Below are 16,490 nucleotides of genomic sequence, written 5' to 3' on the forward strand. Positions count from 1 at the left end.
CACCTCCTGAGTGTCAGAGCACAGGTCTGCCTGGCCATCACGCAGATCCTCGTGTCCCCCCTCCACCCCAGTGTGCATTTGTGAAATTACAGGACAAAATCTGGCCCAGAAAGTCCTCACCACTACAATCAATTTCTGTCCCCACTGGCCCTGCTTACGTGAGTACAAACATCTTGTGCCTAAAGGACAGTTCCAGGAGCTATTCAGTTGCCAGCTATGGTTGTTGTATGCAGATCTTTTACAAGAAACCAGTGGTTTGTACTGGTATCCATCAAGAATAAGCTACAGGATCAGTGAAGGATGCAAAGGAGTTGTGTGATATATATGATTCAGCAGCAAAAGCTGCCCCCTGGAGGAACAAGTCATTAGGCAAATTAGATGCAACGGGGTCCAAAAATACCTCCACACATTCAGCAGTGAGCATCGTTATTGTAGTCACTTTACTAAGTTAACCAAAGAGATTCAAAAAACTGAAATACAGAGGCTTTGTACAGAATGAGTTGGGAGTACAAATAAATGAAAGTAACATTCTTCAAGAAATGGATTTTAGTTGTGTTTTATAAACATCAATAAATACTGAAAAAGATGTGAAAATTAAAAAAGAAACATTACCAACAACTGTAATTGTCCCAAGGACTATATTTATAATTTAAGCTGATTTTTGATACTTTTGCAATAGGGATTTCCTCCAGAAGTCGTTATCTAATTAAAAAAGGAAAAATAAAAGTAGTCAGCATATTACTGATACAAAACCAGGGAAGAGTTCACAACTAGAGCAGAAAAATGACACATCCAGTTAGAACCATATCACAATTTGGCAGGAATACTCTTAATGAACACCGTGTATGTGTGAGAAAAAGACAGCATCACTATTACAGGCATGAAACGATGATCAAGTGTCATTATCCGTTGTCCAAAATGAAAAGGAACATTAGTAAAAGGGGAAATGAAGACTGGAAAAGGGAAGAACAAAAAACCCTAAGGAAACTTTAAAAGCCACCTCTTCATAATAGTCTTCTAAGGCAAATGTTGCATGCATTACCTCCCCAAGAAACTAGACAAAGCTCTTCCATTACTCGTGCATTTCCTTTCATTTAGTTTCATGAAGAAAGGTTTGAGAGAGCAGAGCGCTGGGAAGAAATACTACAAACCTCTAAATTAGTGAAAGAACTTCCAGCATCACTGTTATATTCTGGGTAGGAGGAACTGGAAGAAATTATGTTTTTCAGCCTCTGAAGTGCAATGATCAACAGCAAAAGGAGAAAAGCTAAGAGACTAAGGAATATAGAAACATAGACATAGACGTTGGATAAACGGCCAGGCGATGAATCCACTGAAGTTGAAAGGGATGTGGGATACAGCTCCAGAAAAGTCCCATTTTCCATGTTTCCTACAAATCCAGATGAAGGATCGGGTTCTGACATTTTTGGATTTGTGTTTTAAAAATCACAACAGATCTTGGATTCAAAGGCAGTTTTAGCAGCATAACAAAGGGTTCATTTTAGGCGACCATTTTTCCATCACAACGAAGAGATGACAAGTCACCCCGTGATCAAATTTATCCTTTACTGCTCAAGCGCAGGACAATGTAAGATTGTATCCTTCAGAACTGCAAGAAAGGGGAAAAAAAAACAGGCAAAAGTAATTCAGTAGCAGATTAAATATGATTTAATGTGCGCCTGAGACAACCTAGTTCTTCAGAGTTACAAGTTATTACTCCTTAGCACTAAGCTGCAATTCTTAAAGCATTAGCTAACAACTATCTTTATATCTCTATTTTCCAAAATGCAGGGATTAGGAGAAATCCTGCCCATCAATGAATTAAAATTGACCCTTCCCCACCATGAGTTGTTTAACTGAGGAACGGCACAATAAAAAATGTACTTTATACAGAACAGACATATTGGAATCCAAATTTGTCTTGTGGATAAAAGCTAGTCAAAGAACGAAAAATCCCTCTCAAGACTTCAGCTCCCCAACCTAGAGCAAGGCTGCTCAACACCGCAATGGATGACAAATCCACTACCATCAGCCACTAACTCCATACTGCCTTGCCAGAGGTGTTCAGAATGAGAAAATCTGCCAGACCTGCATTCTTACTATATATTTATGAAATGGATCAAATGGTTTCCAAGATCAAAATGCATCTTGCTCTAATGCTGCCACGGGGATCTCAATGGCAGGCATGTTTCAGTGAAGTGTTGCAGCTTCTGACACCTACAGGCAAAATCCCGAGGGAACGGGCAGCCCTGGCAGCTCAGCAAACGCGAGGGGACTATCTAAGGGCGGTGAATGCTAATGGGGAAGAGATCTCATCTTTGAAAAAGCTTTGCCTCCAGCCACTTTGTGTTGGAACCTGGAAGCTCAGGTCCTGGCAAAGGTCAGAGTAGCACAGGACGAGCAGATCAGGGTATGCTAAGCTGCTTTTCTTTAAACTGACCTAGTCAGTCCCTAGGTGCAGTCTGGTAGTGTAAGAGAAGGCTTGGTGATGAGGAATTGCTTGTACAAAGCTGACGTGCTGTAGCTGAATTACATGGCGTAAACCCATTGCCTTTGTTTTGATACAAAACAGATAATGCAAGGTGCAGGCGGGTAGGAAAGGAAGCTCATTTTCTGCATATAATCATCCACATGCAATCTTTCTATCCGTCCATCCATGGTCAACCTCTCACTGCAGATACTCAGGCACTACAGGGAAAGGCGGCGAGCTTTCCTCCCATTAGGAAGACAATACCCATACAGAACTACCTTTCCAGCGTGGTCCCTCTCATCTTGACCTTGCTTTTGGCCTCATCCTGTGGTCCCAGTTCAATACAATTATCTCTAATTCACAGTTAGAGGCTTTGAGGAAAACTCCACTGATTTTCATGGTGACAGAGAGAGCAAACATTGTCAGCATCAGCCAGAGAGAGAATCAGGCCCTTAATGTAATGATGCGACAGTCTGGGGTCTCTCCTTCTGTGTGTGACACAACTGCCCAAGTATCTTTGAGTTTCCATGAAAGTGTCCCAGCACTGTTCCTGGCAATGCTCTGCCTTATATTTTTTCTTTTAAACATGCTACCTCTGCTAACTTAGTAAAGTACCTCTTTCTTCAAGAGGCCGACACTTTTTGACACTAGGTGTGACCACAGAAGCCCCAACCTGAACTAAAGATGCTTAAGAAGGATAAGGTACTTTTCTGCTGGTGGTGTTTCTTCTCTGAGAACACAGAAGCCTTGGAGACACCCACTGAAAATGCTAAGAAGTTTGCTTTGCAGTCACTGAAGTTATTTGCATAGCTACCCACTGTACTTTTGCACTGTAAGTTAAATTTAGGAGGTTATGCTATATGCCATAAAAAGCCCTAAGTGCCTGAGGAAACAAGGACTACATTTAGCAGTAGGTAGGATCTAATTCTACGTTTTTAAACCCTATTTTATTTTCTATACCTCAGAACTACATCTATACTACTACATAAAACAGGTCAAGGCTATTCTCTGGTCTCGGGCACAACTTGTGTGCATGCTGCATCAAGATGGCTAAACTCCCTTTTATCCCCATGGACAGGATGGCCAAATCACAGCTGCCTTTGGGAATGAATGATGGCCAATCCTAACCCCAAATATGTCCAGGCATTGCTTGGAGGGCGTTAGCTGACCAAAAACATGCCAAGAGGTGTGCTTGCTAATTCAACAGGAGAGATGATGACAGGCCTATGCCCTGGCCTGGATTAATTTACTAGTACATACACATCCATGTTTTCATGGATAAAAGGTTACATTCCAGATGTTGTTTTATTGTTTATTTATTGCATTTATTGTTTTATTGCGGAGCTTTTGCTAGTCTTAACCAAGCAACCTGATAGCCTACAAGATACAGGGCCTGTTGTGACAGGACAAGGGGGAATGGCTTTAAACTAAAGGGGGGTAGATTTAGACTAGATAGAAGGAAGAAATTGTTTATGCTGAGGGTGGTGAAACACTGGAACAGGTTGCCCAGAGGGGTGGTGGCTGTCCCATCCCTGGAAACATTCAAGGTCAGGTTGGACAGGGCTCTGAGCAACCTGATCTAGTTGAAGATGTCCCTGCCCACAGCAGGGGGGTTGGACTAGATGGCCTTTAGAGGTCCCTTCCAACCCAAACCATTCTATGATTCTATATGCAGGAGTACAAAACTGCATCTACAAATACCAGATAAAAATATTCTTACCCTTGTGGTATATAACTCATACTAATGCATAAAATATACTAAACCAAAACCATTTTATAACCCTAATAGTATTTAGCCCCACAAGAAACAGTATTTATTGTACCTTGTAAAATAAGTCACAACAGACTGAACAAAGAGAGATCCTTATAAGATTATACTCCTTTTGAACTGTCTTTAATTTAGTGATCCAAAATTGACTAATGGAACCATACGTGTTCATTTCATGTTCTGGAAGTAGTTAAGTGTGTTATAGCTAATTTATCCTTTTTAAGAGATAAGCTTTGATACAGAAGATGTTTATCCTTGATTACTCGTCATAATGAAAAGCAGATCCATTATTAATTGAATTTCTTTGTAATAACTTAAGGAATTAATTCACATATATTCTTTAACATGGAAGAAGTTAAAAGCCTTTAAATTCTTCACAAATTTGAAATCCGCTATGTTCTACTTTTACCATTAACAGTTTTGGTCCTGGTACAAGGAAGAGCTTTGGCATAGGACTTTGAAGTTAGTGGAAAATTTATGGTCTTAAATAGGACTAATCAGAACCTCACAGTTAAGCCGAGATGTGAGTGCTTTGCTAGATCAGAGCCTTTATAGGTCTTACAATGTCAACTGGGCTATTTTTAACTGAGTATTTTGTAGTGAGATCAGAGGCACTGTAAACTGATTCCAAATGACTGTGGCCCAGATCCTAGTTGCCTCACTCACACTGTGTAGTGATGTGACTTGTAAATGAATCTCATCATAAAATGTAGCTTCAGCTAAAGTGGCTCTTTGGGTAATATTTTAGGAAGAAAAAAAGATCTGTGTGGTTTTAATCACACATTCAAAAATATGGACCTAAAGTGTAAAGTCCTACTCAGTCTAAAAGAATTTTTACCAACCACCTGTACCCTGTTGGAGTAAAACAGCAAAATCCTATGGAGTGTGAACATATCTGGTCCTGACATCTGAGTAGTATTCATAGTAAAGGTACAAAAAGTGTAGGGAAATAAAATGGATCAGATCCTGATCCCTGACGATGTTCCCTGGTGCTGTTCCAGCATTGCAATCCTGCTGGAGAGCAGCCAGGCTGGCTCAGCCAGCGACGTGGGGCAGGGGTGCAAACACTGTTCTGGACCGACGTGTGGCTACACAGTCCTAGGGCTACACAAACCTCTGCCACGCCGCAGATCAGACCTCCCAGCCTTCAAGAGGGGGATCCACAAGCAGTTTTATTTAGTGCACCACAGCTACTGCTTCAGCTCAGGTTCCTGCTTCTGCCGGGAGAAGAAGGTAAGTGGCATAACCATTTGTCTCTCTTACCCTAATCCTCCCAAAGGAATAACCCCCAATAAAGCCAGATGTCAGCTTCACCTTCTTGTTTGGTAATTGGTTTTGTGCATTTCTCAAAACTAAATAGAACAACGTCAAAACATCAAGCCCCAACCTGGTCCCAAAAAATGATTGGGAATTTTGTCACTGACTTCAAAGTATAATGGTAAAATTGAAAGTGGCTGACTGCAATAAACCTGTTGTCTTTCCAAGAGCCATAAATCCATCAAGGAATACAGCTAAGGAACCAAAGTTTTCAAATTCTGTAGTGGTCCCTACTTTTTCCTCGTCTATTGTTGGAAAGTTGTTTTGGTTTAAGGCAAAGACTTAATTTAAAGTGCTATTGCTGAATGACTGGAGATGGAGAGGAGCTCTGACAGGAGAAGGCTTCCCGAATAACCAGTCCTGAAAACTCCTGGGACAGGAGAACGGGGACCTGTCTGCTAGGGGACTCGGATTTTGTGGTGTAGCTGGTTCCAGTTTACTTTCTCAGAGGCACCTCTGCAATCCCAGGACAGGGATGCATGGCTTGAGGAGGCTCTCTGAGTCATCGGGTCCAGCCCCACCGCTGAAAATCCCACGCCATACTCTGCCTTTCCGACATCGGCTGAGTTTTCCCGCTGCTGTTACTCCACTATTACACAGCCTTGCTGCTCTGATGGGCAAACTTAGATAGATTCATGCATTTCAGTAAAACAACTCACTGTACCAAGAAGGCACAGACTTCACCTCCATGCTCTACTGGTTTTAGATGTACAAGAGAGCAAAACCTTGTTCTGCTACTTTAGTCCCCAAATATGAGGGCTGGCACACAAGGAAAGGCTCTGCTAGACACATGGTATCATTTGTACATCCTCGCTTTTCAACCAGAACCACTAAGTATTTTCCTCCAGCCGTGCATTGCTCCTCCATTCGTGTCCTCGGTATAAATCACTTTTCACAGGTGAGGACAACTGCTCTTATTCCAAGGGTAGGGCTATCTGGCAGATGCTGTAGGCAGGCTCAGTTGGAGTTTTTCATACTTTCTTTTATCCCATGGTAAGTGGGAGATAGGCTAATTGGTGTTCACCAAAAGCAGGGCAAACTGGGTAGGTGAGGGATTAAGCAAGCCATCACTATGCAAGAGGTAAATCCCAGGTACCATGCAGTATCATGCCTGGGTAGCCATGCCAAAGCTATCAACTGTTTGCATCTTTGATGGCACCGGTCATAAAACCTATTTTTTCAGAAAATGGAAATGCGGTCAGGAGCAGAGGCCTCATCAATTAGCATATGCCCTGAGTGCCAAATTATATGTAACATACATAATTTAATCTTGGGCATAGCTGAGACAGTAGTCATCTCCCAGTTCAGTCTAAGGTGAATGTTAAATGTGACTGCAGCACTCTCCAGGATGGCATGCAGTAAACAGAGAGCTTTTTCATAGTTCCAATGTCATAAATCCTTTAGCATCCAGTTGCCTGTATTGTATTTCTCTGCATATCTTGATTCAACAACTGTTTCTCCAGGCTCAGTGAAATATAATTTAATGGAGCATACTCACAACCACTGAGGCCCTAAAAATTGAGGAACAGGAAGCAAAGATAAGTCTGGTAGATTCATTTTCTTGGGAGTTTATCAATCATAGATAAGCACTTTGTTTTCTTGGTTCTTCGTGGCTTTTTGTGACTACAAGCTGAGAAATACCTTGGCTGTTTCAGAGGCTTCAAAATGTTTAAGCAGAGAGACAAATTGACATCAGAGAAAATCAGCGTTTTTATGCTACATAAACTAACATTTTTGTCACAATCTCCCATCAACTCTTTCTTTACAGGCAGAAGGTATACTAAAAAGCCCTTATTGTAAACAACTTCTAACAGAGGAGACCTTAATTAATTTGCCTTTACCACAGTTACAACAGTGAGGTCTCTCATCCCGTCAGACATCAATATGCTGTTAATTGTATCTCCCTTCCTTCCTTAAAAACTTAAAACCCTTTTGGCTGATTTTAGCCCAATGTCTACAGAAAGGCAGAGGATGAGTGCAACAGAAGGATTAGATTTCTGCCATCATCTTCAAAACGGAGGGCTCTGTGGAGGGTAGGGAGTCGCTCGCTGACCCAGTGCAGGACAGTCAAAGAAGCTTGCCCACGTCAGATGCCCATGGATCCTGGCAGAAGGAGCCTCTGGCCACCAGGCTTCGTTATCTGTGCACACGCTGTCCTCCTGCAGATCCAGTTGCACACACGTGTATCCCGGGGGACACGGAGGTGAGGGTTGAAGAAGCACACCCCCACACTAGTGGAACAATGTGCCCACAAGGGATGACTTGGGACTGTCCCCCTGATGGGGAGGATCTGGTGGTTAGCAGATCCTAGATGGCACTGAAATTACTGGCCATTAATTTGGCTGGGAAATGGCTAGGAAAGGGAGATGAGTTGCAAGATGGTACCCTGGGTCTGCGCAAAAATTGCTTGCTCCGTATGAGGCAGACAGTTCTTTGTTTTGAGTAGGAGAGGGGAGGCAGAGGACATTCATTAAAGATTACACTGATTATCTCTATGAAAGGACTCACAAGTGCGTTCTCTGCTCTCTTTTGCCCTTTTGGAAAGTTAAAGGCAGGAGTGAGCAGATAATGATATCATCCCCTCATGACCTGAAACCAGAAGCACCTCTCCTTCATTCAGCATCAGGGCAGCAAGAGCAGGAGGAGGATTGTGCAGGTTCCCAGAAGAGAGCCTAGGCAATACGGTGCTGCCAGTTCCAGGATGAAACCTCCTCATCCCTAAAGGTGTGTCGCCGCCGCCCAAGTCCTGTTATCACAGTGATTACTTCCAAAAGCTGGAAGCAAGTTTTCACTAGATCTATTAAAAAGATTAAGGTTTCTCTTGACTTTCGCTAATTCGATATATGTACAAAGGCCAGCGAGCTTCTGGTTTAATTCTTTTAATTAAAGAATTACCTTACTTCGTTAAGGAGGATTAATTCTTTAATAATTCTTTAATTAAAGAACCACCGCCTTCGTTTTCCACTTTTTTTTCCGTTAGCATATAGGACTATATCACCACATATGGTCCTTCCAGCTAACATGTAACACAAAGCATTTAATGCCATTAAAAATATGTTTGCATGCTCATACCAAAGGACCGAATGAACTTTACATTCAGGGAAGCCTTCAACCTTGAAAGGCAGTTTGCTCTAGACTGGAAAAATGTAGCAATTTAACATCATGCAACTAAATTAGACAGTAGCTTTAGACAGAAAAGAAGTGAGCAACATTTTATTCTGTTGAAAATGTGGAAAGATTAGGCCGGAAAGGAAGAGAATGACTGCTTGCTTGGAGTTTAGCAAGAATATGATCCTTAATACTTCTTATTCTTGCACAAATGCCTTTGGCAATTGAAAGACCACAAGTAAGTAGGATGCTTCTTTTTCCTTTTACAGATGGACCCTCCAGGAGCAGAGAATCGCTTTACCACTCTGCCTGGGAAACAGGATCAGTCACCAACTGACTCAATAAAAAAGTGCACACAAGGAAAAGGAAAAAATATTTCCTGCCACAAGCAAAGTCTTCCTTTTAATTTATGATCTGATTTCATTTTTAAATTATATTTAATATGATTTAAATTTATTACTTTTAAAATCTAAGAAGACAAGTGCCCAGATGGCTTGGCTGCAGGTTAAAATCGAGTTATATTTTGTTTGGGGTTTTGTGTGGGGCTGGGAAAAGGAAACTCTCAGAGCCATAAGGATACTTAGATTAATTCAGATAGGATCAAATGCTTGTATCGTTTACATTTCCCATGGATCTGCAGATTATAGAGTTATTTATATCAATGTAAAGCACAGACATCATGACCTGGGATCAGACCCAGAGCCTGTCAGTTGAATCTGCTCCTTAAAAGTAGGAGAAAAACAAGCAAAGAGAACGAATAAAATACTTACAAGCAGGAAGATACAGGGATGCAAGCCAAATGTCCAATGCGCAGGATGTGGTTAGTTATCACGCCCAAATCTAAAGGGACTGTATGCTGAGAAAAGCCCCTATAAAAAAGCAAATCAAAGCTGAAGACTTTAGTAATAACTACACTAATAAAAAAACAGGGAGGAAAAGTGCTGAATTTTGACTGCTCTCAGTGCCAGAAATTTCAGAAGAAAACAAACCGACTGGAATCCTGGCTTGTGTTTTATTCCTGCTAGACACTGTCCAGTTACAGCACTGCATGTATAATAAAAAAAACATGCTTATCTCTTGATCTCTGCTTTACAGCCATGCCTTGATAACACCTTTCTCCTCTTCTCTTGCAGAGTGCTCCAGGACCAAGACAACCTGCTGTCCCCTGGCACTGCTTTAAGCACCAGAGCCCTGTATCTGCATTCCAGTTCATTTCACATTATCCCTTAAAGACTCCTGCCAGGAATCAGGTCTTTCTGGATTACACATCATTATTTATTTATTCTCTTTATTGCAGATAATCTGCACTTTAATTTCACTTACCTGAAATCCCCAAACTAAATATTGTACATGCACAAGGATAGCTAGCAGATTTTTGTGTGCTACATTCGTTCAATACCCAAAATTAAAGCATGGCCCCCGAACTCTTTAATAAAGCAAATTCAATTGATTGTATATGAAGAAACAATCCCAGACGATGCAGATTAAAGCAAAAGTAGGGCCGCTTTCAAAAAAGATCCTCCCCTCTGGAAAGAAAAGACACTTGCACAATCATTATACATCTCAGAGCTCTACCCTTTCAGCACATTTGGTTTGAACTGCATTAGAGAAGCAGATCTCTGGGGATGAATGTTAATGCATTGTTGTGTTGCTTTCATCCCTTCAATCACTGAATCACTTATGGTTTAAGCCTGTCCAAGTTCAATAAAGAAAATTATCTAGTGCAGCTGTTAAAAGTCAGCATTGTTGAAATCCAAATGTTTTGATAACATTGATTATACTAATGTTCCACCCCAAGGGAGTCGGACAGCTTCCTGACCACCCCCCCGTGTAGAAGGAGAGGTGGGAGGCTGTAGATGAACCCTGAGGTCTGCTTCCCCGGGGATGGACCCAGCACATCCTCTGGATGCGAGGGCATGCTCCCCATCGCCTTGCCCAGAAGCATGTAGGTGGAGGCAGGTGGTGGTACTAGGATGGAGAGGGGGATGCAACAGCCCCTGTATACCTTTTCTCTGGCAAATCTGCCTCATGTACCAAAGAGCTTGATCCTATGCCCCTCAGTTTTGTCTGCTCGTAGCAGAGACCCTTTCCCTTCCCTTTGTTTCCTTCCCTGGCTCTCTTCGGGGAAAGAGGCACGAATCTCTGCAACAGGGAATCTATCTTCAAACAAGACAAATATAAATGATTTTGCTTCTTTTCCAGCTCTCTTTTGTCTCCGCAGGATCTTCTTTAGTCTCTCTCCCCCCAGATACACAGAGCACTGCTCTTGCCTATTTAGCCCTTCATTCAATACAACGCTCCAATCCCTGGCAAGGCGAAGGGAACAGAGCCTACCAAATCTTGAGCTGATTAAACATGCCAGAGATGCAGTGCAAAACACAATACATCCTCAAGGCTCTTTAAATGCGTGCATTCATATTCAAATGGCAAGCGTACACAGTGAGATGGAGAGGTCTGAGCTTTTAATTACCTTTGAAGAACACAGAAATATCTGGACCAGAACATGAAGAAGCTTATCTACAGGAGACCCCTTGGCACACACAGTTGTATCCCACGGTCCTTCATCCTTTTTTGCACCAGTCTAATGCCCTTCACAGCTATTTTCACGGTCTCAGCTGCAGCACTAACCCACAGCTGAGGCTCGTGCTGACCACGTTCAGGCACAGCAGGATTTGACCCAAACTCTATATTCACTCCCATCGCCAGTAAGATACACAGGGAGCAGGGACCTCCCTGTTCCCTGTATCTCTTGGGATGTGAATGGGGAAAGGAATCTCATTGCTGTACATCTGGAACCTCAGATGGGGAAATGGGGCCCTCCTGGCCCTGCTTCCCATGGGAGTGTGAGTCTGAATCTCACCCAAAGGACACACAGTCACCAGGGAAATCAGCCTCCTTCCTGTGTTGGTTTGCTAAAAATACTTATTTCCCACTTTTGTTGAAAGTTTCCTGTGAAAAATTACAGGTTACTGAAAAAAAAGAAAGTCAAAAGCCCACTCTTCTTTGACCATTGTGATGGGTCGTATTTGATTTCTTGGTGTCCAGCCCCAGCTTTATTCCCTTTATTCCCACTCTGAATAACTTTTGTTCCTGTTGGCCTCTTTCAGACAAATTCAACCCCAGGCAGAAACCTCAAAGACAGTCGAGCTCCTAAAGTTTAATGACAGCAGATGATCAGGAAGAGGAGACACGAAGGTTCACACAGCCATTTGGTTCCCCCCTAATAGCTTTAAGTCTCGGTAATTGACTTCTACAGTCAAACACTAAGATGTCAGCTGCTAAGATGTCACTGCCAAAGTAACAGGCCATGGGTGCCCATGGAGACAGCAGGCTGGAAGGAGGTCCAGGGCAAGGTTAGCCAGGGAAGAAAGAGAAACCAGCGGGTATCAGGATTCCTTAATTTCTGTGTTTTGTGGAATGACTTCTTGTTTGATTTCTTGCAGCCCCAAATTTGAGAAGTTTTGTTTGAAAAGAAAATTTAGTGTAGGGTAGAATAGCTGTTTAATTTAAAAAGTACATTTTCACAGGGCAAAAAGAAAGGAAGGTAAAAAAAAAATAAATCAGTTAAAGCCTGTTTCCCTCAGTGGAGCAAGTATATGAAAATATTTCAGCTGCTTCTGTCTTGCCATCTCTTTTCATGGTTGAATCATCCTGTTCCTGCTACCCCTCCTTGCCGACGCTGCAAGCAGCTGTGTGGAGCATCCCACCGACACTGATAAGCCTCTCAGGAGAAGATGCCACTCAGCATGTGTAGGGTAGTGATGATGCAGTTAATCTCAGAACAAATAAAAGTTAATTAAGCTTTATTAGCTCGTGCCTGACTCTTAATGTGGGCTCCCGATAACCGCCTTTTGTATTTGACACAAGCGGAGCAGCTCTGGGCTCCATGCTTGGGGCCAAATGGCCGGTGCAGCGGAGGGCTGTGCACTGCATTTGCTCTCCCTGAAGCCGCACAGACTTCTCATGGGGCAGTGGTCCAGCTCCTCCACGTTGTTTACTCAGAGCAAAACCTACCAGATAAAATACCAAACCCCGGGGCAATCAGTCCTTATTATCAGAGCTTACTTTAATTCTCCATCACACTCACCTGTGAAGCTAACAACTTGCAGGGCTCAGACCCTCAGGTTCAGCATCCCTCCAGGTAAAGGGGAAAGACCCCTTAGAAATACCAGGCACTACCCCCTACACCTACCTGGAATACAATTTTAGGACAAAATGTGGCTAAATCTGGAAGTGAATGGATTTAAGGTCCCTATTGTCCCCCTTCAGTGCTGTGGCGCAGCATCCTGCTCGATGCCAGAGGAGGTGACTGCACACACAAGCGTAGCTAAGAGCCTCCGTCCCTTGTGCTCCACAGGGGCACGTCCACCCCCATGCCAGCAGGTCTTGGGAGCCCTCCCTGCAGACTTCAGCAAGGGGCTCTGCTGAACAGTAAGTGGCCCTTAACTTTGCTAATCAAGGGGGTTATTAGTCCTTAACTAATGAAGTTGTGACCCAGTAAGTGGAGTCCAGAGGAATAAGAAAACACTTTCCTATGGCAAAATTCAGCTGACGTACAGGCTTCAATATATTTTATAAAAACAAACAAAGCATATGGTCCATATCAAACCCTAAAACGCCAAGCAGATTTCATTTTAACCTCCTTAGAAATCCTGGCACAATATAAAGCTAGGACAGAAATTTGTACACTTGATTCAACAGAAACCTCTGTTAATGCATCATTTTGTTTCAGAATTTTTTCTCCCCAAAAAAGCAGATTCAGTACCAACTACGTACTGTGAACTTAAATGTCAAAGGAATTTTAGGCACAGATGTGCTATCACAGCAACTCCACTTGCTGTATCTCCACTTCCCAACTCAGGTGCCTCAGCCTGCTTTACCAAGAGACGTAAGAAAACAGCCTTTTCCTTCGATTCTCTGTTTCCCCTCAATGGTATAACAGAAAAGATCTCCATCCTCATGCCATTCCTTATTTTACCAACACAGGCTGCACGCCCTCCCTTGACAAAGAGAGTGTGGCATTATTGTATCCGTATTTGTGTGCATAATAATTACATATTGTCACTGTTTGCAAAACAGTCTGCAGTACCTTATGCAAAGATACAACACTATTGCAAAGGGAGTTGCAGTGAACCACGCTGTGATGTGTAAGCATAAGGGGGCAGGGTTGCACCTGAAATGCCAAAAAGAGCAAGTGAGGACAACATAAGACTATGGAAGGAGAGCTTCTGCTGGTGCTAGAGTGATCTGTGCAACGTTGCCTCTCAGGTGTCCTAGCTTTAGAGGACACTGTTGTGCTCAAATCCAGAGCCAGGCTAATTCCAGTGGCAGGGATATGTGGCAGCATGGGTGAGGGCTTGTCTCAGCATCTCACCAGACAGCCGCTGAAGGCATCACAGCAAAAGCGACTGTGCTGGGACATATCAAGGAAATTAATGAAATGATGGACAAGGTGCCTATACAAAGCTACAAGTAAGCGCAAGGGAAGCTCAGGGAAATACAAAGGTGATAGCTTAAGGGAGACAGATACCGAGAGCACGGGCTGATCAAAGCCCAGGGGGTATGTCTTGGTAAAGCAGGAGAGGTGGTACATCACGTACGGGATGACTATCGAGGACACTTGAAAGTGAAGCCTGCAGCTGACATGTCCGATGCAGGGGAGAAGGAGGAGCTGCAGAAGGACTGATGAAGAGGGGAGATGCAGCCGAAGCGGCAGGCTGAGAGGTGGGTTTTTGCAGCGGCGCTGTGGATTGACTATGCCGTAACAGGATTTCCTCTGCGCAAGCCAGGAAAAGGAGGTAACCGCAGTCATGAAGACACAAGGGAAGGAGTGCTTGCAAGAGAGTGCGGGAGGTAGAGGTGAAAATGCCTCGACTTTTTAGTATTTAAATTCAAGTCTCAAACCTATCAGAAACACCAGATTTTTCCGTAACTTCTGGACGTACTCTATGGTTGAGCTAATTCCTCTTCTGTGTAGATGGGGCGCCAGGAGGAAAACTCCACTGCTTCCTGTCTCTGATGGGGAATTTCCAGAATACCATCTATAATTTGTGCTGCACCAGTAAGACCCAATTATGAAAGACACTTGGCAAACACAAGCTATCCCAGTCAACCTTTTATCTCTGAAAAGGTTAACAAAATGCAAACAGCAATAACTTCCCAAGCCAAATATATTCATATACATACACTCACCTACTTGGTGATAGTACTAGAGTAGACTTGGATGCTGAAATAGCCCAGGACCCCTTCCCCACCAGCATTTCTCCTGTTGACAACAATGCACATGTACTGGATATAGCAAGTAGCAGTCTGCAGGCAGGCAAGCCTGCACACCAGAGCAGAGGAAAGCCGGGGAAACATGAGGGAGACTGCGGTGACATGCCTGCCTCTCCTTCCCCCACCTTGGGTGATACGGATGACCCAGTCTGAGGAAGAGGTGGGGAAGGAAGGCAGCCAGCACCCAGCTACACCCAGCAGCAACCATCCCTAAGGGGGACAAGCCCTTCTAGGCATTATAGCAGAGAGAAGGAGGCTGGTGGTTTCAGGCTGCCCTTCGTTTCAGACTGTTCAGGCACAGAAAAGTCAGAGCAGGGTCAAAATGACTGTAAAAAGCAAAATCATAAGGAAACAGACATCCACCCTCCAGCCAGATCCCTTATGAGAATAAAACTGCCAGCACTATGTACATCCTATATGATCTGGATTGTATATGTTTCTTTTATTCAGCTTTTTCCCATTCTCCTATAATCACCTCAATTAAATTTAATAATACTCAGTATGCATTCCTAATTTTCTTTGCTTATATAAATGTTAATCAATGTGGCAAATGCTCAGCCCTTTACCACTATTTTCACAATTTCCCTCTAACTAACTGTTTAGCATTTGCAAGGGTAGGAAGAGTTTGCTTCACCTGTTTTCTATCCCAAACGTCATTACCTCTGCTGAGATGATATCGTAACAGCCTGCAGCTTTTAGCTAGACATAAAGTGTTTGAAAAAGGCACATTTTTGTGCATCCATCCTGTTTTCTTTTTCTACGTTGTGCTGTCTAAGCTCAGCTCTTCTCCCAGTACATTGGATAGGCATTTTACAATTTATTTGCAGAGGGAGCAATTCCTTTCCTGTCATCTTCCTGCAAACAATGTGAAAGAGCACACGGGTGGCAATCTATGCTTACACCCCCAGAGCCAAAAATGTGCTTGCACAGTGATGACCCAATGCTCTGTGCTATCAAACCCCCAGTCCGCAGCATCTTTCAGAAATGGAAACCAACCTGTGCCTCCCTTCTCTCGGCATCCCTCTGCCCAGAAGCAGTGCAGCCCCAGACACTGTCCCCATGCTCTCCCAGAGCGCTCCCCTCTCTGCCTCCAGCAAAAGCAGTTTCTCCGAAACGATGAAGTATTCATTCAATTCAAGCACTTTTACAACCCACGAAGTCAGTAAGGACAAAAATAGGTTCCTTCCAAAAGACATTTGGGATCAATCAAACACAGGCCTAACACATACCTAGGTTAAATGCATGTGAAAATCAAACGCCCGTGATTACGGCACGCGAAAGACAAAACATTCAGAAGACTCCGCCGGAGCAGCAGCAGCCGCTGAGGCGCGGAGGGCAGACACCGCTCCCTGTGCGCACAGCGGCTTTAAAACCCGCTGGGAGACCCGCTTCAGCGCGGGGAAGGCACCGCTCGGCACCGGACAGCGAGAGGAAGCGGTGCTCGGCGCTGCGGAAAGGTGAGCAACAGTTCTCAGCGGGCCGGGTCAGTCGTACCCAGCCGAGGCTCAACTCAAACGGGGGGCACGAATAAAGCGCACCGGGATTTAGGAA

General features: G+C 43.6%; 1 protein-coding gene across 1 annotated transcript; it reads right to left on the minus strand.

Annotated features, from left to right (window-relative positions):
- Window positions 1–470: 470 nt before the first annotated feature.
- SERTM1 (serine-rich and transmembrane domain containing 1) lies at window positions 471–1,424 on the minus strand. Its single transcript, XM_009327716.1, has one exon. It carries the CDS (start codon window positions 1,422–1,424, stop codon window positions 1,101–1,103), a length of 324 nt encoding a protein of 107 aa, XP_009325991.1. The 3' UTR covers window positions 471–1,100.
- Between the last annotated feature and the right edge of the window lie 15,066 nt (window positions 1,425–16,490).

Source organism: Pygoscelis adeliae, unplaced genomic scaffold (genome assembly GCF_000699105.1).
Source record: "Pygoscelis adeliae isolate BGI_AS28 unplaced genomic scaffold, ASM69910v1 Scaffold14, whole genome shotgun sequence".
Lineage (NCBI taxonomy): Eukaryota > Metazoa > Chordata > Aves > Sphenisciformes > Spheniscidae > Pygoscelis > Pygoscelis adeliae.